General features: G+C 40.8%; 1 protein-coding gene across 1 annotated transcript in view; it reads right to left on the bottom strand.

Annotated features, from left to right (window-relative positions):
• GREB1L (GREB1 like retinoic acid receptor coactivator) overlaps positions 1 to 24017 on the bottom strand; it is a 344278-nt gene that overhangs the window by 57824 nt on the left and 262437 nt on the right. Inside the window, exons 10-17 of the mRNA XM_069099751.1 lie at positions 18780 to 18896; positions 18376 to 18495; positions 17527 to 17664; positions 13668 to 13853; positions 8779 to 9105; positions 7082 to 7210; positions 6294 to 6428; positions 3268 to 3465 (exon numbers count right to left, since the gene is read on the bottom strand). Of these exons, the coding sequence (XP_068955852.1) occupies positions 3268 to 3465; positions 6294 to 6428; positions 7082 to 7210; positions 8779 to 9105; positions 13668 to 13853; positions 17527 to 17664; positions 18376 to 18495; positions 18780 to 18896 (1350 nt within the window). The remainder of the gene's footprint in view (positions 1 to 3267; positions 3466 to 6293; positions 6429 to 7081; positions 7211 to 8778; positions 9106 to 13667; positions 13854 to 17526; positions 17665 to 18375; positions 18496 to 18779; positions 18897 to 24017) is intronic.

Raw genomic sequence — 24017 nt, 5'->3', positions numbered from 1 at the left:
TACAAATATCATCTTTCCATGTAGGAATGTAAAAAGTTCAACTTGAGTAAGTTCCTTATGATTTCTCTTTCCTGTTTATCTTTTCATGCTTCTCTTACTTCTTGTATTTGGAAGTCAAATTTTCTGTTCAGCTCTTGTCTTTTCATCAAGAATGCTTGAAATTCCTCTTTCATCAAAATTTTTTCCATTAAGTATTGTACTCAGTTTTGCTGGGTAGGTGATTCTTGATTTTAATCCTAGCTCCTTTGACCTCTGGGATATCATATTCCAAGCCCTTAATGTAGAAGCCGCTAGATCTTCTGTTATCTTGAATGTGTTTCCACAATACTCAAATTGTTTCTACCTGACTGCTTGTAATATTTTCACCTTGACCTGGGAACTCTGGAATTTAGCTATAATATTCCACTTGGGGTTGTTTTTTTTTTTTTGGAGGGGGGAAGGAAGGGCAACTGGGGTTAAGTGACTTGCCCAAGGCCACATGGTTAGTAAGTGTTAAGTGTCTGAGGCCAGATTTGAACTCAGGTCCTCCTGACTCCAAGACTGGTGCTCTATTCACTACCCCACCTAGCCACCCTGCCTATGATACTCCTAGGAGTTTTGGGGATCTTTTCCAAGAAGTGATCAGTGAATTCTTTCAATTTTTATTTTACCCTCTGGTTCTAGATTATCAGGGCAGTTTTCCTTGATAATTTCTTGAAAGATGATGCTTAAGTTCTTTTTTTGATCATGGCTTTCAGGTAGTCCAATAATTTTAAAATTATCTCTCCTAGATCTTTTTTCCCAAGTCAATGGTTTTTCCAATTAGATATTGCATATTGTCTTCTATTTTTTCATTCTTTTGGATCTGTTTTATAATATCTTGATTTTTCATAAAGTCATTAGCTTTCATTTGCCCCTTTCTAATTTTGAAGGAATTATTTTCTTCAGTGAGCTTTTGAACTTCCTTTTCAATCTGGCCAATTTTGCTCTTTAGGGCATTCTTCTCTTCATTGGCTTTTTGGGCCTCTTTTGCCATTTGAGTTAGTCTATTTTTTAAGGTGTTATTTTCTTCAGTATTCTTTGGGTCTCCTTTAGCAGGCTGTTGATTCACTTTTCATGATTTTCTTGCATCACTCTCACTGCTCTTCCCAATTTTTCCTTTACTTCTCTTACTAGATTTTACAAATCCTTTTTGTGTTCCTCCAAGGCCTGTAACCAATTTGTAATTTTCCTGGAGGCTTTTGAGGCAGGAGTTTTGACTTTGTTGTCTTCTACTGGCTCTATGTTTTGATCTTCTTTGTTGCCAAAGAATGATTCTATAGTCTGATTTCTTTTCCTCTGTTTGCTCATTTTTCCAGTCAATTACTTGGCTTTTGACTTCTCTGCCAAAGTAGAACTCTGCTTCCAGAGTGGAGAGTGCTATGTCCCAAGTTTCTGGAGGTTTGCACAGCTGTTGTAAGAGCTACTTCTAGGGATCTGCCTCAGAACTGTGTGGAGGATTCACTCTCCACAGCCAGCACAAGCTCTGCCATGCCAGTGCTCCGCCTCCACCCAAGACTGCGACTCAGATCCAAGCAGGGCAAAGCAAGAGGATCCTGCCTCAGCACCAGCAAAGAGATTCCTGCAATTGCCCTCTGGTCAACCCCACCATCTGTGGGCCTGGAGCTCTGGAAGCACCCGCCTCGGCTCCTGCCACAGCCACCAGCACCTCCACCTACCCGGGAGCAGTGGCTGGATTACATTCTTCTCTAACCTAGGTCCAACAAAGTTCCCCCACTGACCTTTTACTTTCTTTGGTGTTTATGGGTTGAGAAGTCTAGAAACCAGCACAGCTGCCAGTGACTCAGTCCCCTCAGGTCTGCTCTGGCCAGGTCTGTGCCACCAGGAGTGGCCCATGCAGGACTGTGCTCCGCTCCCAAACTGGTGTGATACACCCTTCCTGCAGGCCTGCCAGGTTGCCTTCAATGGGAGATCTGTTTCACTCTGTCATACTGTGGGCTCTATAGCTCTAAAATTTGTTTAGAATCATTTTTTTACAAGTGTTGGAGGTGCTTGGGGGGATGAGTTCAAGTAAGTTCCTCCTTCTACTGCCATCTTGGCTCTACCTTCCTGCTTGCAATTTTCTAAGAAGTTCTTAAAACTTTTACTTTGTGTTGCCTAATGTGAAAGTATTTGCAGATCCTATATGTGATTGTATGCTGTCATGAGGGGGGAGGGGAGGGAGGGAGAGAAAATTTGAAACTCAAGGAATTGTGGAACTGAATCTTGTAAACTAAAAGTAAACACACAAATTAATAAAGACAAAAAAAAGATACAGTGAGAAAAAAAAGAAAAAACTTTTACTTTGTGTTTAAAAACTATAGGAACTACAGTTTTGATACTGGCCAATTCTGCCTGTAGCTAAATTTATTCTGCAGTTAAGAAAACCAGAGGCAACTTCACATTACATTTGTTTTCATGGTGTCTTAAAACCTGATTACTTTCACAAGTACTTTTCCAATGTTGTCTTTTTCTCAGAACTACTTCTATCTTCTAACATTTTTGAAACAATCTTTATTTTTTAAAAATATCTCTATTTCTTTTAGACTTCTGAAGCTTTCTGCTTCTACCTGGATGAAGCATCATGAAAAACGGTATTTTTTTCCCCTTTGGATTTATTTTGTTTGGCTAAAAGCACAAGAGACAACTTTATCTTTGGGTCTTTTGTTTGTTTTTTATGAAGCCTCTTTCAAAAAGTGAGTCAATCTGACCAGGTTTCTATACTGAGGATTTGGGGTTGGTATAGCATTGTATTTAAGACCATTTCACTGATCTAAAACGATTTAATTGATCTATACAAATTTTTCTAGAAATCCAGGTGGCAGAAAAACCTCTATTCTCTGCATTAGTATCTTTACTGCAAGAAGTTTCACTGCATAATTAAGCTATCTCTTAGTTAGCTGGTGGGGGGCAAGGGGTGCAATTATCTCTCAATTAGCTGGTGGTGGCAGGAGGGTCCAGTTAACTAAAATAGCAAATATCCCATTCATGCTGGTTACCTGAGGTTAATTACCATATTTACTTTCCAAATAAACAAGTTGAGTTGTAACTGACAAAACAGATATAAGCTCCCTAGAAGAAAAATAATGACACACCTTTGATGGAAAAAGACATGGAAATTACAAACACTGTCTCTATCAGCAAAATAAGGCAATTAGCCTATAAGCATTTAGAGTAAAAAAAAGGAAAAAAAAGAGGGCTTCTAAGTCTGTATTTATGTTGGGGGTCCTCTTTATGCTACCAACTTACCTGATTGTCGAATTCGTTGCAGAGTTTGTTGTACTAGAACTTCTGAACGTGGAACGATAATGATAAAATCCACCTTGCTGAAGTGGCCCAGGTCCAGGCTTTGGCTGCCGCTGTCTGCTATGGCACACACCTGAGATAAGAGTTTTCTGGCAACTGTGAGCTGTGGTTGATAAATTTGGAAGGTGTCATTATCTACATCTAAAATGAAACAAAAAAGCCATAAAGACAGGATTAATTTGCCTTGATGATGGCAGTCTGCAAAACATTCTGAATGTTGTGGGGCCTATCGCACTTAGAGGGTAGCAGGAAAAAGTACCCCATTTTGCTAGAGTTATCACTTTCTGATGCAGCTGACCCTCTTTCCCTGAAGCTTCATTTTCCTGATGCCTTTGGAAAGCGAGGGCAGTTCCCCTCTCAGAGTACCTCTGAGCTCCCTGAGAGCAGGGGTCATTTTTTTGTCTTTCTTCATACCCTCAGCACTTGACACAGTACCTGGGACATAGCAGGTGCTGAATAAATGTTTACTGACTGACTATGTGTCTAACTGTTTATATGTCCTCTCCCACATCGGAAGGTATGCACCTTGAGAGCAGGAACTTTTTTGAGGGGGAGGGGGACATTTTTGTATCCCTACAGAAATAGCACTTAGCAAATGCTTGCTGACTGACCAATTGGTCATATCAATTATCACAAGGGAGTAGCCACACATCAACCTAAAATTCTAACTCTCCTTAACTATCGACTCAGCAGTCTCTACACTGGAAACAGCAAAGATGCTAAGGAGAGGTTTTGGTCCCCAGTTACCTGGGAAAGAACAGATTTTTTTTTTAAGGACAGCCGCAATATCCATGGCGTATCTGTGGCTGCATATCCCAGAGTTCAGAAGTCTTAGGATATGGGGTAAAATGACACATTGCCCATGTATGCATCTTTTACTCAAGAAAATGGTGATTTGCGCTATTAAAAAATGCAATGGTAGTATGCCTGAAGAGAAATTTGAGGCCATGTGACCCTGTACTACAGTGAATTTTCCTGAACTATATAGCCCAATAAACACTTTCCTTCATGCCTGACACTACTATGGTAACATTCTTAAAAGTTCCTTTCTCTATTGGTCTGATAAAAGCCTTTTCTTTCAGTGGTGTTACAATTTTGCAAATGGACAGTAACCTGATGTCTCTAGATTGTTCTGCTAAGATTCTAATGCTAATGCCTGCACTTATGGGACTAATATGACCCCTACCACAGCTGGCCAGTCCCTGAATAGGTAACTTACTTGAAAAACAACATCACTTAATGGTTTTCAGGGTGTTCAAACATACTGACAGAAGCAGGACTCTCAATAATTGGTTGGGGTCACCAGGAGTAGAGGGACAAAAAAATAAAACATAATACAACAAAAACAAAAAAACTCCACCAAAGAGACACTCGCACTCTACCAAAGACCAGAGCTCACACCACGAAACTGCTTTTTCAAGGGGCTGGTTTTCATGTGGGAATCTGTAGGAAAGCTTTCTGAACAAAATACTTCAATAATCCAAATAATCTGCGTTTAATGTTTTATGGAATCAAACTCCAAGGCAAGCCAATTTAAAAAGCAACCCACCCATAGATATCGGGGGACTTCTTCCAGGGGAGCTTGTTACCCATATACTGGCTAGTAGGAAAGCCCAGGGCCAACACTGTTACTTGCAGCACAATGCTGTTGATATTTAATGTTCATAACGAAACACAAAATTACTCTTTGTCCTGACTTTTACAGGGTGGTTTCTTTTTCGTTTTTTTTTTTTTTTTTCTTGGAGTAGGGAAGGGAGAAGCACAAACATTTTAACATGGGTTAAGAGGACTTGAGATACGCTGGATTTAGTGGATTTTTGCATTTTCAGCAAATACAAAAATTTCTTAAAGGATTGATGCCAAATGCCTTCCCTCTGATCATTCAGATGCTCTGTACTCTACTCACAGTTGGCAAATGTTATAGCACTAAGGGTGGGGGGGGGAGAGGGGGGAGAGGAAGGAATCATCTTAAGGTGAGAATGACAGATCCTGCTTGTCTTTCCAATGATCACTAGGTCCTCTCAAACAGCCTTTCTAGATCGACTTTTTGATCCGTTCCTTTTTTTGTTCTTTCCTTCCAAAAAGTAGTTTGGCCATAGTTTGGAATTAGTACCCTAAACCTTATCATCCACCCAGCAGCCACTTTTTCTCTGGATCTTCCCTCTTCACTTCCTCCATGCTCCTGAAGTTCCAACTCAAGAGACCTTCTACTCACTGTACTTTAGAACTATTTGCTCAGTGAGTCTCTCTTGGTTTGCTTGAGACAGAAGATATGCAGATTTTGCTGCTGTATTTAACAAAAGAGGTCTCTGACAGTTTAAGTATTAGCCTAAAGGGCTACCGAAGGCCATCAAAACACAAGACAGAGTTCACCAACTCTGGGAGCATGGACCTTATCCAGGCATCCTCTTGTGAAGTACTAAGCCAAACACATAGAGACATAATTAACAGCTAAAGAGCACTGAGTTCAGCTAAAGTCTTCTGAGAAAAAAAAAATGAGCTGAAAGTCTTATTATTTTTTTTTTTTCAAATTCTAGGAACTTAACAACCTAGCACACCAGATTGATTCTGCTTTGAAAAAGAAATACTCTAGCATGATAAAAAAAGAATTACCTGAAAAAATTACAGGACTATATCCAACCCCCGCACCCCCAAACCCTCATGGTTACGTGGTACTCTGTTTACAAAATATTTTCTTCACACTACCCATGAGGAAGATATTGCAATTATTATCTCCATTTTATAGATGACGCTTAGAGGGCTTAGGTGACATGTCCATGGTCACCCATGTAAATATCAAGAGCTGGGAATTGAACCCAAGTCTCTTGACTCTCAGTCCAATGGTCTTTCCACTACACCATGATAGGATGGACTGAGGGAAGAGTCTCTACAGCTCTCAATAGGATTCCGATTTTATCACATCCTTATTAAGAACTTATTTCCACATGTGTAGTCTGAAGAAACATTACCCAAGTTTTGTGTGGGAATCATGGCAGCTGCCTCCTGAGATGATACACATTCATTAACATCGCCATTGAAGGGAGTAACCACACTGTCCCCTCTTCTCTGCTGCATTTTCTCTAGCAATTTGTCTAGATCATCACCTGCAAAAGAAATGATAACAGAGAAAAAAAGATTATAAGGGATGAGGCTTTCATCAATCAGAAGGTTCCAGGGTGACTAGGGTCATGCCAGTTAGACCTGGCATTTAGAACTGATTGCCAGGCATTCAGTCTTTGACAAGGAGCTCACAGCCTGCTGTCTCCATGATTGGTTCCCTGTGAGACCATTAACAAAATACTAAGACACCCTGAGGTCTTCCCCTCCCAGACTGATTTAAAAATTTTTTAAATTTCTTTTTATTATTATTATTTTGACTAGGTAAAGAGGCCATTTTTTGCCTCATTTCTTATTAAGCCTAAATCACTGAATGGGAGTTGCCTCAGTCAAACTGAGACCTGTTAAAGACCTTAGCTTGAAAAGTCCAAGATTCGCCCCAGTCATTCTGTATCTTGCACAGCCCTGCCTCACTTAAATCCAATTCACATGCAAGTCATGTTATCACCTCCCTGATTTCATGGTCCTCTTCAAGAACGCAGGACAAATAACAACAAATTAACAAAATACTAAGAAATGGACGCCCTGAACCCCAGGGAACAGTGATGAAAGCATGAGTCTTATGGAGAGGACATGGCAGAACCCGGAAAGGTAATACAGGAGTTTACTGGGAGAGCTGCTGCCTTTTGTATTCACTTACCTAAAGATGTGTTTTTGAAATGGGATGCCAGGAAACTGACCTTTCCTGTAATGAGCTCATAACTAATCTCTTTCAAAAACTCACTTGTGGTAAGCATACTCTCTGCCAAGGCTCTGGATTGATACTGACCTGGAGGAGAGAGGGATGGGAAAAATGAATGACTACAGCAGGCTGCCGGATGACGCTTTTACCGACCTATTACACAGTGCTTACTACAGAAAAAGTGCTTGATAAATGCCTGTTCATTCATTCATTCATTCATTCAACTCATATGGCTACCAGTGGCTTTGGCAGGATTAGTCATGGGGGATGTAGAAAACAAGAGTGAAGAAAGGGTACAGAGTTCTTAAAACTCCATGGATTGCTTCACAAAGATCCCCCCCGCCTTTTTACATTTATATAGAGATATTTAATAAAATTACTCGATTTGGTTACTTTTATTTTAAGTCCTTTTAACACTTGCAGAAAAAAGGAGCCCACACGGGGCAACTGGGTGGCACAGTGAATATAGCACCAGCCCTGGAGTCAGGAGAACATGAATTCAAATCTGACCCAGACACTTTACACACTTACTAGCTGTGTGACTTTGGGCTTGTCACTTAACCCCAATTGCCTTGCCTTCCCCCCTCAAAATAAAATAGAGTCCATGGAATCACATGCTGCAACAAGTCTGCTTTTTATCAAGTCTATCAGTCAGTGTTATGATATTAAAAACACTTTCCAGTGAATAAACACTGAAGAAGTATCATAAGCACCAGGGACTGTGTAAAGTGCTAACATCTACTAAGAAAGGGAAAAAAGAGTTCCTCATTTCAAGATGCTCACAGTCTAATGGGGAGACAACATACAAACCACCAGGTACAAACAAGATACAGCCAGGATAAATTAGAGATAATTACCAGAGGGAAGACACTGGCATTAAGGGGGCATTAGAAAAGGCTTCTTGTAAAAAGTAGGATCTTCTTCAGAACTTCAAGGAAGCCAGGAAGGCCAGGCTACTGAGTTGAGAAGAGAATTCCAGGCATAGAGAACAGCCAGGAAATGTAGTGTCTTGTATGACAAAGAGTGATGTTTGTCACTGGGTTACAGAGAATGTAGCAGGGTATAAAGCATTAAGAAGACTAGAAAGGGGGTGGCTTGGTGGTGCATTGGGTAGAGCACAAGTCTTGGCAGTCAGAAGGATCTGGCCTCACATACTTGCTAGTTGTGTGACCATGAGTAAGTTACTTAACCTTGCTTGCCTCCTAAAAGGCAGAGGGGAAGGAAGACTAGAAAGGTAGGAAAGGGGCCCAGAATACCAACTGGAGGGTTTTATGTTTTATTCCAGAGGTGATGTCTCTTTAGGCCAGAAAACATCCAACTGGAAACCAATGAAAATAGAAAATTATACCCAAGAGGGAAAGAAATGTATAGAGTAAGTAGGGAGAGGGGTGGTTAGGTGGTGCAGTGAATAGAGCACTGGCCCTGGAGTCAGGAGGACCTGAGTTCAAATCTGACCTCAGACACTTACACACACACACACACATACACACACACACACATGCCATGTGACCTTGGGTAAGTCACTTAAACCCAATTCCCCTACCTTCCCCCCTCCAAAAAAGAAAAACAAAAAAGGGAAGGGAGAGTCTGAGTCAGGTCATTTATCAAAAAATGTTACTACTTTATGTCGTTGTCATATTTATAAAATTACTCACCTAGGACCACCACACAAAATTCATTTCCTCTGATCTTTGATGAGCAGATTGCTACCACATAGTCTGGTAGTCTTTGTTGATGTCTCATTTCACTGAGAGTTCTCAGTGTCTCTGAAATGCCCTCAGCCAGAGAATTCTGGGTAACAATTACATGGACCAAGTCTTGAGATACACTGGCAACCAGTCTAGCAAGCCAGGGGAGCTGAGCTGGCAACACAGAGAGACACTGAGCACTCATCGGAAAGGATCTCTCTCTCACAGTAAATTCCTGCATAGCTTTCAGCATGATCTGCTCAAATTCTTCCCTGAGAGGTATCTGGTCGGGACCTAAATTAAAGAGAATCAATCACACTTGGAATTAAAAGTCTGCCCATAAAAAAAGAGAGAGACAGAGAGAGAGAGAGACAGACAGACAGACAGACAGACGACAGACATACAGAAAGAGAGAGACAAAGACAGAGAGAGAGAGAGACAGAGAGGGACAGAGACAGAGAGAGAGACAGACAGACAGAGGGACAGAGAGAGACAGAGAGAGAGAGGGACAGAGAGAGAGAAAGAGAGACAGAGAGAGAGAGAGAGGGAAGAGGGATTACAGGTTCATAAATTGAGGGTTGGAATGGACTTTATTGGTCATCTTGCCCAATCCTCTTAACGGGTTGAGTTTGTTACAGGTTAGTTTCCTGGTGGTTCAGGTTCAATAATGGAACAAAATGAGACACTCATAGGTCATTCAACAGTTAACAAAAAGCAATTTAAGCAAGAGGATATTAAACAAGGAAATGTACTAAGGACAACACAAATCGATGCCCGAGTAAAGCTCTCTTGCCTGCAAGAGTTGAGCACTGTGGTCCAGGACCCAAATATTAGAGAGTGGGCCTGGAGCTCTTCATGACCGCTCTGTAATCAGGTGACCACAGGAAGTGATGTCAAGGGCCTGAGTGTGAGCTAACCTGATCCTGAGGTTGCTTCTAATATCTCTTAAGGAAAACCTAGGCCAACTTGCATGGAGAAGCAAGAGTTAGGATACTGTTCCTCCTAATATACTTAGTAATTTAACAGTTCAGAGTACAACAGCCACTCACAGATCGAATCCCATTGCTAATTGGCACACAAGTTTCTCTTACTCTGTTTCCAAACTAGACCCATTTGTCCTGCATTAGGAAGGCTAGTGATCCTTGCTTGGATCACACCATATTAGTCTTGGATTTAGTATCACTTTTGCCTGAGGAAATGGGATCCAAACTGAGAGAGAAGGGAGACACACACACACACACACACACACACACACACACACACCCCAGTTTCGAGTGTAATTTCCTTACAAGTCACAGCTAGGTGGTGCAGTGGGAAGAATATTGGGCCTGGTGTCAGAAAGATCTGAGTTCATATGCAGCCTCAGATACTCGGATACAGCTCAGACAGCTGCATGACCTGGGCGAGTCACTTGACCTCTGTTTCCTTATTTGTAAAATGGGTTTAACAATAGCACATACCTCCCACAGTATTTGTGAGGATCAAATGAGATAATAATAAACAGCACTGAGCACACTGCCTGGCCCATAGTAAGCACTATATATAAGAGTTGGCTATTATTATTACTTAGCTAAGAAATTCAAAAGACACAAGTAGGCAGTACCTTAACATCCTCTTTGAGAACCTTTGGGTTAATCTATCAGTTGGCAGATTTAGTGCTGCATCTAAAAATGCAATGAAATTGTCTAAAGTGTCCATAATATTCACAATTCTCTTGAAGTAATTTATATTGAAGTATTAGTGGGCAGGCACTGAGCTAAGGGAGCCAGGGTAGGGTGAGGAAAAAGGCTATAACAGAAGTTAAATCAGGTTAACCAGCTTCTTCAAGGGAGAATGACTGGCTTCCAGTCACTTCCAATCATCTCCTTAGGCTCCAACTTTAATGGACAAATGACAAAGCCTGCACCCTCCCCTCCCCTTTTTCAACAAGCCTGACAAGAATACGATTTTTTTTTTCCCCTTATCAAATACTAACCTTTACTGACTCTCCTTTAGCCCAGACATCAATTCTGATGAGATTTTCCACTATAAGCTAACTACTTGAAGAGGAGAAGGCTGGGTCCCAATATATTCTGAACACTCTTAACAACTTAATCAGACCCAGGATTCTGGGTATTAGTCCTTCTCACAGTGTGGTTCAAAAGGTTTTCTGATAGAGAAATCACAGAGCAATTGGAGAGAGGGGAAATTATTGTGGAGTGTACTGCTTTTCTCTAAAGAATACTATCCTTGCTTCTTATAAAATTACCCAGTAGTGACAACTATCTGAAGACCAAGTATCAATTCTGGTTATTTAAAATGGCTTTGATTTTACTTTTTTAAAAAATCTATAATGTGGAAGTCATATCTCTGCAAACACTCTTAATGCCTTGTTCAACAGTGAAAAATTTATCTAGAATAGCATTACTTCCAAAAAGAATTAGCTGAATGTTAATTATGTCTTAGGGGGTGAGTAGGAGAGCAGCAAATGGTGACGGTGGTTAAGACTTAAAAATAATTATTTAACATTGCACATGGGGAAATCTAATCAATAGAAGATAAAACTCTGGAGCAAAAGGCTAAGAAGGGTGTCTCAAAAGAATATGCATCATAGAATCCCGCTCTTCTCTCTTTTTTTAAGAATAAAGTATCTCAACATGAAAGTAAAGTGATTTTAAACTTTCAACTTGACTTGGCATTAAAACAAACAAATCAGCAGTCATTTTGACTGTACATTCCATTTCATTCACTAAACCTGATTTTCAGAATTTTCACCGATTTGGCAAAATGCATAAGCCTGATTTTCTCAAATACCTAGAATACCTGGTTTGTCCCTTTGGTTTCTGAACCGAAATTGCTTGGTCCTGAATAAACAGCAAGTTAATGCTATCAACTGATTTAAATAACTGGGTGGTTTCATAGCAATTATTTTAAAAACAATAGTGACAGAGAAATATTTATATAACACTTTAAGGTTTTTGCAAAGAGCTTTACATGTATTATCTAATTTGATCCTCACAACAATAGCCCTGTGCAAGGTATACACTGTTATTATGCCTAATTTACAGATTAGGGAATTGAAGCTAAGAGAGGTTAATTACTTTGTCAGCATCACACCACAGGGATTTTCTCTGGTGCTGCCCATGCCTCCAATGCTCTCCCTACTCATCCCTGCCTCCTGCTTTCCCTGGCTTCCTTCAAGTCCCAGAGAAAATCCCACCTTTACCCAAAAATAAAACAAACCAGCCCCGCCCCCCAAACCCTTCCTGATCTTCCTTTAATTCTGATCAGCTCTGCTGATTAGCTCCAACGTGCCTTGTACACATCTTGCTTGTACGCTGTTTTTTCCATGTTGTCTCTCCCATTATACTGCGAGTTCCTTGAGAGCAAGGGCTGTATTTTTTCCTTTCTTTGCGTCCTTAAGTCCTGTCACTATGCCTGGCACACAGCAGGCACTTCATTAACGTTTACTGGCTGACTGTGTGCTGGTAGCAGGATTCTAAGTCGTAAATCCAGCATTCAAACCTACTACACCAGGTTCATCCCCGCAGGCCTTCTTTCTTATTATGTAAATGAGAATAATTGCAGATCCTAGGCTTACAATGGAAAGACTGAGAAGAGCATAGGAGGGGACCTGGAGTGCTCAAAACCCTCAAAGGTCCTTCCTAAAATATCCTTAATCTTGTGCTTTTTGGGTCTCCCTTAGAGCACTCAATTACACTGTATTTTTACAAATCTCTCACCTGCCCAATGCCTTGGAGGCCTGATGCCTGTGGGGAGCCTGTAATTAGCTTGCATTTGGGATGAGTCACTTTCAGTTTGCACAATAAGATTCATTTCCATGTAAATGTTGCATAGCCAGGCTGGTGGTAACTGCACACCTGCAAACACCTGCTGCGTTGGGAACCTGGATTATCCACAGTGTGTGGCCTGGGATTGTAGCTAGAGAGCAGGTAACGAGAACTACGGGGGATGAGGCTTCCTGTCCTCTTTACACCACTCCAAAGGTCCCCAAGGGCCTCCTTAGTAGTCTGAAGCGCCAACTGTGCTAAAACTGACCATTATTCTAAAGGGATTTGGGAGTAAGGGTGCATGCAGCTAAGGAGAAAAGCAAAGCAGGACTGGGTGTGAGGGCAGTGCTCATCAAACAAGATATACCTGCAAGCAGGTCCATCTGCATTTAAGAATGACTGCATCCTCAGGGAAGTGGCAAAGCTAGTCTTCCCAGGGAACGCCTGGGAAGCTAATGAACCATCCTTGCTTTCAGCTAGATTGGCCAAAACACTAGATGGAGCAATTCTTCTCTTCCAAGGCTGGAAAGGGGGAAAAAGAGGTAGGGGAAGGGCCTGAGAAGAAAACAAAGCAGAGGAGGGGAGAGAAATAGAAGAAAAAAAAAAAGCGAACAGGGCACAATGTAGAAAAAATACTAGTGGATGGGAGGACATGGGTGAGGAGAGGGAGAAGGAAGGGGAGACCGAAAGGAGTGAGAGGGAGAAGAAGGAAAGGGAGAGAGAAAGGAGTGAGGAGAAGGGAAGGAGAAGGAGAAGGTGGTCAAAGGGAGGGGAAGAAAGGGGGAGAGAGAGAAAAAAACAGAGAGGGGGAAGAGAGAGAAGGAAGTGAGGTGATGAAAAAGGAGAGAAATGGGAGTGAGAGGGAGAAGGTAGTGAAAGGGAGAGGAAGGAAAGGGAGAGAAAAGGAAAAAGAAAGACAGAAGGAGAGAGAAAGGAAAGAGGAGAAGAGAGAGAGAAAGAAGGAAAAGAAGAGACAGAAGAAGGAGAGAAGGGGGAAGAGAAGAGGAAAAGGTGAAAAGAGAGAGAGGAAAGAGAAGGAATAAGAACAGTAATTACACAACACACACAACAAGAGAAGTAGCTTACCCAGCCGCACAAGATACTGTATAGTTAGAAGAATCATATTTTCTACACTTAATAACTGGCTTCCATTCAATCCCAACTGCTCCAAATCTCTATTTTCCAGGTGTGGAATCTTGTAGCAATTCACAAGCAAGGGACTGACTACAATGTCACCAACATTTCCGTAGAAATAGGGTAAAGTGCCATAACCTGTAATAAAAAGGAAATCCCCAGAGTACATGAACACTAGAGGATTCATCTAGATTTCCCAGGTTCTATCACTGTGTTGTGAGACCCCACCAGGGGAAAAAGGACTCAGATTGCAACATCTCAGTCAGTCCCTCTCAGAAATATTTACACTAAGGTACAATTTATTTTCATACCCTCTACCTCTACAGATACTAGATTTAAGGGACTGCATTACCCACATGAAGATGAGTCTTAACACGAACAAGACAGTGACAGTCGGGTGTCCTGGAGTACATGCTAGACTGAGCAGCAAGAGAAGTGGGTTTGAATACTGGCTCTAACAATCCTGGTCATAGTCACTTTGAACAAATCACTTTCTGAACCTCAGTTTGCACATCTATAAAATAGGAATGATGATAATCAAACTATCATAGTGCTATGGTGAGGAAAACCATGAAGTACTATAGAAATGTGAATTTTTCCATTTTGACCAAGGTTTCTGTATCTTTTTATAAAGTTCTAAATGAAGATAGTGTCCATTATGTTACTTCATAAACTTCAAAGACCTGTGGAATAAAAATCCCAGTTTGAGTTTAGTACCAGAAAGGATAAATGTCCTTGCAGAAGGATTTCTGCATTTCCTCTTGTAAGATGACAAAGCAAAATCACATCTTCCTTTTTTTTCCTTTCTCCTTAGATGCCAGAAAGCCCAGAGCTAAATCCATTGCCCAACTCAAAAGAGATCTATTTTTTGAGGGCGTGGCAGACCTCACCCTCTGTTTTGTCTTATCATTGATTGTCTTATTTTACAGTGTTTTAACCTGTAAATCGCCTCAAGTCCTCTTGGAAGTAGGGAAGGTATAAATCTTCAAAACATAAAAATATCCAAGCGGAAGATCAGGATTAGTTGAACTTTAAAGTCTCACTGCCTAAAAAACTAACATTCTGAGGTTCTATAATTCAGGACTAGAATACTTTCAGTTTAAGCAAAAAACTGCTTCTTTTTATCTTACCAATGAAAGAAACTACAAAAGCCGACAACAGCAAAACCTCCGAGGCTTCAATGACATTTCAGAGTGGAAGTTTCCTGCAGAAACTTAACTGCATTATTAGAAGCCCTAAGAGTCTGCTAAGGGGTACAGTGGATGGAGCCCTGGGCCTGGAGTCAGGAAGACTCATCTTCCTGAGTTCAAATGTGGCCTTACACACTGACTAGCTGTGTGATCCTGGGCAAGTCACTTAATCCTATTTGCCTCAGTTTTGTTATCTGTAAAACGAACTGGAGAAGGAAATAGCAAACCACTCCAGTATCTTTGTCAAGAAAATCACAAGTGGGGTTATGAAGAGTGGAAGGCAACTGAACAACAGAAGCCCTGTCTCTCTCTTTAGATTCCAAGCCTCTTCAAAAGTAAAAACTAGGCTTTTCCAACAGTGCAGAAAACTCATGTTATTTTGCAACACTTTAATTCTATAGTGTTAGTAGCTGTTTTATTTTAACATAACACTTTTAACAGACCCATTACACAACTGCACAGTAAGGATGTACTAAGCATGGTAACTCTAAAAATTGCACAGTCCCCCTTCATACAATGCAACCTCTATATAAGAATAACTTTGTGGGGTGACCAGGTAGCACAGCGAGTAAGAGCACTGGCTCCAGTGTTGAGAAGACCTGGAGATCTAATCCCGGGCTCAGACACTTAGCACCCACCCAGAAACACCTGGCCGTGTAACCTTGAGCAAGTTACTTAACCCCAATTGCTTAGGGGCAGCCAGGTGGCTCAGCGAGTAAGAGCACTGGCTCCAGCCTCGGGATGACCTGGATCAAATCCGGGCTCAGATACTCAGCACCACACCCAGAAATAATAACTGGCCGTGTAACCTTGAGCAAGTTACTTAACCCCAATTGCTTTAAAAAAAAAAAAAAAGAATAACTTTGCAAATGCACGGGACCCAAGTTAAATCATTCATGTCAACTACTAGAAGTCAGATAAAGCCCCAACTCCACCCCACATTTCTCTAGGTATTTTCCAAATACTTAGAGATGCTTTCGCACTAGGGCAAGGCTAGGATTCTTGCTCCGGACCAAAGGGTATGGTAGAGGTTCAATTTCTGTTCTAGAGTAGCCCCAGAGATTGGGTTTAAATGTGATGCGAAAGGGAAGCAATAGATTAGTTTTAGCAGGGTCCTTAGGGATCTAGATAAAATTAGGCTTCCCCATAAGAGACCAGAATTCCCTGGAAAGCTTTTTAAGGAAATACCAAGTCTGGTTATCCCCTTGGATCAAGAAGGAAAAAGACTCCTAAAGCTGTCCTAAAAGGGTCCATTAAATTCCCCAAAGATTCAGATCTTCAGCCCTGGGATACAGTCATGGAATTGTAGAGTTGAAAGAGAACCCCAAAATGACTTAGTCCAATGCCCTTTAGTTAAGAGTTTTCTCGTTACCTCACACACAGTACAATCAGTTCCATTCTGGACAGTTTTGATTCCTGGGAACGTCATGAATATACTAAGCTGTAATCTGCCTTTAACTCATGTACCCTAGTCTGCCCTCTGGGACCACCGGTTACAGATATAATCTTTCTTCCACATGATAGTCCTTTAAATGTTTGAAGATAGCAACCACAAGTTCTCTAAGGCTCTTCTTTTCCAGGGTAAACATCTCCAGGTCATTTAAATGACCCTCATATAACATGGTTATATGAGGCTGGCTGGCCTCTTCTCAATGAATTCCAGTTTATCAATTGATTTTCTTAAAATGTGAAGCCCCAAACTGAACAGTACACTTTAGATGTGTTCTGACAGGCAGAGTATAAATGGGGCTATTACTCCCTTGTTCTAAATATTAAAATTATATTTAATCCAATCTAAAATCTTTTTTATTAAGCTGTGTGGTATGTGCATAGATGAATAAAATGTTGGAGTTCGGAGTCAGGAAAACCTGAGACACTTATTATCTATGTGACCCATGCAAATCACTTACCCTTTCTCAGCCTCTAGTTTTCTCATCTGTAAAATGGAAATAATAATAGCATCTACATCACAGGGTGTTGTTGGGATCAACTGAGATAACCTATGTATAGAGTTTGGCAAACCTTAAAGTATTGTAAAAACATAACCAGTTGGCTAGATCAGATTGTTTCTTCTCCATCGTTGGGGGAGTGTATTTCTGAATTGTATTCAGGATGCACATGCTCCAGAATGGTCTCTTAGGTTGTGTTTTTCATGATGGTGACAGTGATTCTAAACTGGGCTTTCTTAAAGGGAGTGAACACATATAGGGAACATGATACTCTCAGTCTACCTGGTTTAGGGTTCATAAGAAACATCTTCTGAAATTATTAGACCCTGCTGATCTTCCACTTCTACCCAAGAAGAACTTAGTCTAAAAGAAACTTTAATATTTAAGTGCTTTCTGACTCTATAGATTGGGACTAGACCTCTAATTTCACTGATACAGGGAATTCCCTCCACCAATAAGATTGATGCCTCCTCTGCAACTTACAGAGCTACCTAGAGAACCTAGAGGTTACAGGACTTGTCCAGGGTCACAGACAGTCAGTGTCAGAGGTAGGACTTGAACCCAAGTCTTCTTGGCCTCAAAGGTGACTCTTTCTCCCAGCATGCCACACTGCCTTCTGGGAACACCAATTAATTAAGTAGGCTTGAACAGTCTATAGGTCTTTGGTATTACCTATCAGAATCACTGGTCTGACTCCTGAGTTACTCAGCAAGTTTTCAGGAACAATTACAGTTTCCCCTGCAGGAATGGGCCGAGGTTGTAAAATTCCAGGTAACATGGACTGAGGAATAGGGACAGACAAAAGAGGCTCTGTCAAAAAAAAAGGAAAAAAAATGTGTTTGTTAGACTAAGAAAGGGATAAAAATAAATCCTTCTTTTCCAACAACCAAAAATATTAAGTTAAAAGCATCATATTTTCTGTAGTAGTTAAAAAATAATTGTTAGTATGTTTTGCTCATTGCTTCACATGCATAATCGACATCATACTGCTTGCCTTCTCAAGGGTGACAGGAAGGAGGAAGAGAATTTGGAACTCAAAAATTTTTTAAATGAATGTTCATTTTTTTACATATATCTGGAAGATATTTAATAAAATAAAAATATTTTTAAAACCTAAAAAAATAACTGCTAAGTTCAAAGTCAGTAACATTTTCTATACAACCATGTAGAGACATACACACACAGAGACACAAAGACACAGAGAGAGAGAGAGAGAAAGATAATGACAGAAACAGAAAGAGACATACAGAGAGAGAGAGAGAGAGAGAGAGAACATATAAAACGTGTGTGTATTTGTGTGTGTATATATGTATGTGTGTGGGGTTGCTAAAGACATAACTGGGCATTATCTTAATCCAACCCCATTATTTTCAATAATGAAACATAACAAAATGAATAGCATCACATTCATATGGGTTCTGAATCTTATTAGAGAACAAACCCTGAATCAGAGAAGAGAGAAGAAAAAGTAACACCACTTGGTAAGATCTTTACAATCAGTCTCCTATTAAAAGGTCTCACCAGTTCTTGCAAGAGGTCGAACTGTAGGAACAGGAACAACTAAAGCAGAATGAGGGACAGGTGACCCAGGACACCATCCCCGGTGTCGTTTCTTTGGTGGCCCTGAACTGGACATGGATGCTGTGGATGTAAGGCAAGAAAATCAATATTCTAGAATAGAAATCTCAAGGATTTTAGAAATCAACACTGGTCACCCATCGTTCAAAAATGTACAAAGTATTAAAGGATGAGCGACCTAAGCAGTTACGGACGGTAGGGTGAATTAACTTATACTTGGAATGTAGCTTTGATTTAAATGCTGTAATAGGTAGGAAGTGCTATATAGATGTGATGTATTGTTATCAAAGGTGTCCTAGGATGGCCTAAGCCGCTCATCTCCAGTCTCCAGTTTGGTTTTCACGTACCATGGTCTCCTGCAGCACAGCCAGGTCTGGGTGGCACAGAAGGAGGGACCGGGCGAGCAGGGGTGGAGCTGGACATATTTGTTCTCCCTCCATTACTACTGTTCCCATTAGCAGCATCTACAGCAGACCAGGAAGAAGGAGAGAAGCTGGTCAGCCTAATGCACACAGCAATTAGTGATGCAGAGAGACTTGGAATCATATGGTAAATATCACACCGAAGGAGTCAAGGTTGCCATGACATGAGGCAGCCTAGATAACTTAAATCACCTACCATGGTGCATCAATTAAGTTAAAAATGGTACCATTAGTTGTTCACTTCTATTCGACAGACTTGGAAAAGTCATACAGCAAGAACTCTGAGGGTGATTAGGATGGGGCTGGAGGGCCCTTGTGAATGCTATAAAATAAAATCTTTCTGGCAAAAAAAAAAAAGCTGTTCTGGACAGGTAAGTGAGGCAATGGATAAAGTGCTGGACTTGGAGTCAGGAAGACTTAAGTTCAAACCCTGATTCATTCACTTGCTAGTTTTGTGACCCTGGGCAGATCACTTGACTTCTGTTTGCCTCAGTCTCCTCATCTGTAAAAATGGGGATAATAATGGTACCCCCTTCTCAGGGCTGTTGTGAAGATCAAATGAAATCACATCTGTAAAGGGCTTTGCAAACCTTAAAGTGCTATCTAAATGTTGGCTGCTGCTGCAATGACTACTACTACCACCACTATTACTGTTATTATTTAAAATTTCAGTGCCTTCCTGTTCCTAATCTAACCATGAGATATTCCCTAGAAGGTGCCAAACCAGAATATAAAACTACAAACAAGTCCGCGTCAACTGCCACAATGTTCTCCCCAAAGACCAGACAGAATCCGTAAGGTTGATGGGTGCTGCTCCTCATCTCCGACCCCTTGAATTCCTCCAGGAAAAGTGCTAAATTTCAGATAAGTGCCCACCTGCCTTAAGGCATGGTCCAACCTGGTTGTGCCAAACCCCGTGTTCACTGCAGTGTGGGCTGCAACAGATTGGTCTGTTGCAGGGGCATTAGGTGACCTCTTACAGCAGAAGATGGTATCTAATGATAGAATTTGGCTTCACATATAGGAATGATGGGCTCTTAAGAACAGACAGAGGGGAGGCTAGGTGGCACAGTGAGTAGAGCACCGGCCCTGGAGTCAGGAGGACCCTAGTTCGGTTCTGGCCTCAGACACTTAACACCCACACATGAAAAAAACTAGCCGTGTAACCTTGGGCAAGTTACTTAACCCCAATTGCCCTCCAAAAGGCAAAACAAACAAACAAACAAACAAAAAGAACAGACAGAATACACCTAAAAGGTCTGGCAATAATATATTTGCCTCAAATTTTGAAGCCCTAATTGCTTTAAAATCTTAAATTAGAAAGGACAAAAAGAAGGAAAATTTGCTTAGGTCTATCCACCAAGAACCTTTTCTTCTCCCCTCAAGGCTGCTAAGATACTCCTTCTTTGCATAGTCTCAAATGAGGATCTTGCCCTGTGAGGAGCTTCTTTGACTTTTCACATCACCTCCTATTTTCTCTTCCTTTGCTCCTATCTCTGATGAAGAGGTACGGTCTTCTGTCTTGTCAGGTCTAACCCCTCTAATGTATGCCCCTTCCAATGTTATCCAGCAAATACCTTTCACAAGCATCTCCTCCCCACCCTTTAGCATCAGTCTCTCCCTATCTACTGTTTCATTCTCTGTTGCCTGCAAACATGCCCCATTCATAAAAAAAGCAAAAACCAAAAAAATCCTCTCCAGATATTGCCAGATTTTACAGGGCATCATCCTATGTCTCTCCTCTCTTCTAATCCAAAATTTGGAAAAACAAAAAACAATTGTCCATGTTCATTCCTCCACTACTTTTGCAATGACTCTCTTCTCACCTCTTTACCAATCTGGCTTCTGACTCACTTATTCAACTGCAAGTGCTCTTTTTAAAGTTTGTGGCCATGGCCAAATCCAATGGCCTTGTCTCAGTCCTCATCCTTGTGAGTCTTTTGTAGCATCTGACACTGTTTACCACATCTTCTTCTTGAATGCTTGGTTTTTCTAATACTGCTCTCTTCCTTAAATCTTCTTCATACCCACATCCCACCCCTTAACTGTGGGTGGACACCCCCACCAGGGCTCTTTCTGGGGCTTTATCCATTGTGTGTATGAATGTGTGTGCACACACACGTATGTATGTATGTATACATACACATGCATGTGGATATATGTATACACACATACATGTGTGCACATATATATATCTGTATATACGTATGTGTATGTATCTGCTGATGATTCTCAGATCTATGGAAATAGCCCCAGTCTCTCTTCAGTGCCCCAGGTATCAACAATTTCCTATTATATATTCCAAACTCTATTTTCTAGGGATCTCAAAATGAAGGTGTCCAAAACAGAACTCACTATCTTTTCCCCAAAACCAACCCCTCTTTCAAAACTTCCTATTTCTGTCAAAGTTTCCACCATTCTTCTAGCCATTCAGGTTAGCAACCTTAGTATCATTCCTGACTCCCTCACTCACTCCAGATAACCATAAGTCTAAGCAGGTACCAGGCCTTATCATTCTACCTCCACAACATGTCTTTCATCTGTCCCTTTTTCTTCAGGGACACAGCAACATCCCTAGTTCATGCCCTCCATCACCTCCTGGATTATTACCATCACCACCCAATTGTTCTCTCTGCCTCAGGTGTTTCCCTACTCAGTCCATCTTCCATACAACTGGCAAAATGGGTCTCTGAAAGCACAAGTCTTACTGTAGGAAGGCAGTATGGAAGGGACAGTAGAAAGGGCACTGGCTCTGGAGTCAGTGGACCTGGGATCCTCTCTCTGACACTGTGCTGCCTTGGACAAATCTCTTAAACTCACTAGGCCTCAATTTCTTCAACTGTAAAATGGGAGGAATAGAACAAATGGCTTCTAATCTCCCTTCCAGCTATGAATCCATGAGTCTATGAATGATGTACCTTCCCTAATCAATAAGCTCCAGTGGCTTCTTACTACCTCTAGGATCAAATATGAATTCCTATGTTATATTCAGTGCACTTCACAAACTGACCCTCCTAATGTGAACTTTCTTGCCTTATTATACATTACTTCCCTTAGTACATACTATAGTCCAACCAAACTGGCATTCTCCCTATGCCCTATCTAGGGTAATAGGGCAGCTAAGTGAAGCATCAGACAGAACACCAAGCCTATAATCGGGAAGACTTGAGTTCAAATCCAGTCTCAGAGACTTACCTAGCTGTGTGACCCTGGGCAAGTCACTTAACTCTGTTTATCTCAGTATCCTCATCTGTAAAGTGAGCTGGAGAAGGAAATGGCAAACCACTTGAGTACCTTTGCCAAGAAAACCCCAAATGGGGACAACAAAGAGTTGGACACAACTGAAAAATGACCGAAGAATGGTACCCCACCTCCCATCTCCAGCTTCATGCCTAAAATGAAATTCTGCCTCATTTCTGCCTCTTATAATTCCTAGTTTCTTTCAAGGCTCAACTGAGATAGCACCTTCAGCATGAAACTTTTCCTGAGTCCTTCAACAGTTACTGCTGTTCCTTCCCGCCCCAATTTTCTTTTATAAATTTTATAAATAAATACGTGTACATGTGCCTGTTGTCCCCCTTTAAGTTAAAAGCTTCTAAAAAGCAGAGGATGTTTCATTTTTGTCTTTCAATCCCTAGCACTTAGAAAAGTATCTGGTGCATGGTATGTGCCTAATAGAAATGCCTGTTGATTGAATGAAGTTCAGTATCAAGGAAGCAGGCAGTAGGAAGAGGAGAAATATCCAGAAGCCTACAGCACCCCAAAGTAAAAATGAAGACTGCAGTAAAATCTGTGTCTTAACATGTCTACATACAAATGCACAAAGTATGAGGTTTTTTTAAAGGTGAACTAGAAAATTTTAATACAAGAAGGCAAAATTGACTTCATAGTTATCATTGAGATTTGGTAAAATGGAACTCATGACTTGAGAATATGGATCTGAAAGGATATACTTTATTCAAAGAGAAAATGACAGGCAAAAGGTGAAGGGAAGTGGGAAATAGCTACATTTTTTGTTGCTCTGTCATTTCAGTCATGCCCAGCTCTTCAAAAGTATGGTACAATTTTCTAAGAATCAGGTCAGGAGCATTAAACCTCAAAATGAACTAAACCTGGTATGGAAAGCCACAGACCACAAAAAGACAGATTTCTGTCTTTTCTAAGAAGGGAAAAGGGCCATTATGTGTGGGTGGATAGGATGGTGAAAACTAACAATGAAAAGGCAGTGATGCTAAATTATTACTTTATTGACACCTAAGATAACTGGGAGTGTAGGAAGAGAGCGTGTAGCTGTTTTTGACGAGCAAAAGCCATTAAGCCCAGACGAGCTGCATCCCAGAGTAATGAAAAGAAAGATGGAGGTAACTGCTCAACCACTAGTTTTAAAGATCAACAGGAGATGAAGATGAAAAAAATGTGTGCTGCAGAGCTGAGGAAGAATAAACTTTGTTCTTATTTTTAAAAATGGAGGTGGCAAAAATACAGGTCAGGGAGTTTGCATTTGGTACTTGTCCAAATTCTAAAATTTATGGCTATTATAAAGATGGTTAACCGATATTAGACAGGGAATTAGTGGTGACAAAGAGTCATCGTGGTTTTATCAAGAGTAACTTATGCCAAACTAACCTAATTTCCTTTTTTTTTGACATGATTTCCAAAGTGGTGAATCAAAGACAATATTGTGGATACGGCTTATCAGGATTTTTAAAAAGCTGACAAAGTCATTCATATTATTTATTAGTCAGGAAAAGAAAAATGTGAACTACATGAGTATATAATAGATATTATCTGACAGGCCTGATGCAAAGAGTAGTCATTAATGATTCAATACCAATGTGGAATTAGGTTTCTAGAGGCACTCATCAGGCATCTTTACTTGGTTTTATATCATTTAACATTTTTAACCATAATCTGGATAAAGGTAGAGATGGGCTGCTTACCAAATATGCAAATGACACAAATCTAGAGCAATAGCCAATAATCTGATTAGGAGGGTCAGGATCTAAGCTCTTGGCAGACTAGAACACTTAGCTATCCTGTAAGACGAAATCTGACAATGATAAGTGCAAGTCTTATAAGGTTTCAGAGGCACACATTGGGGGAGGTGATTCTAGATGGTAATGCTTGTTTTTGTTGTGGGTTTTTTTTTTTTTTTTTGTTTTT

Source organism: Petaurus breviceps, unplaced genomic scaffold (genome assembly GCF_028583685.1).
Source record: "Petaurus breviceps papuanus isolate PSGF00001 unplaced genomic scaffold, PetGlider_PUasm1.0 38, whole genome shotgun sequence".
Taxonomy (NCBI): Eukaryota; Metazoa; Chordata; class Mammalia; order Diprotodontia; family Petauridae; genus Petaurus; species Petaurus breviceps.
Note: the sequence above shows the minus strand (reverse complement) of the source record. Positions and strands in the feature narration are given on the sequence as shown.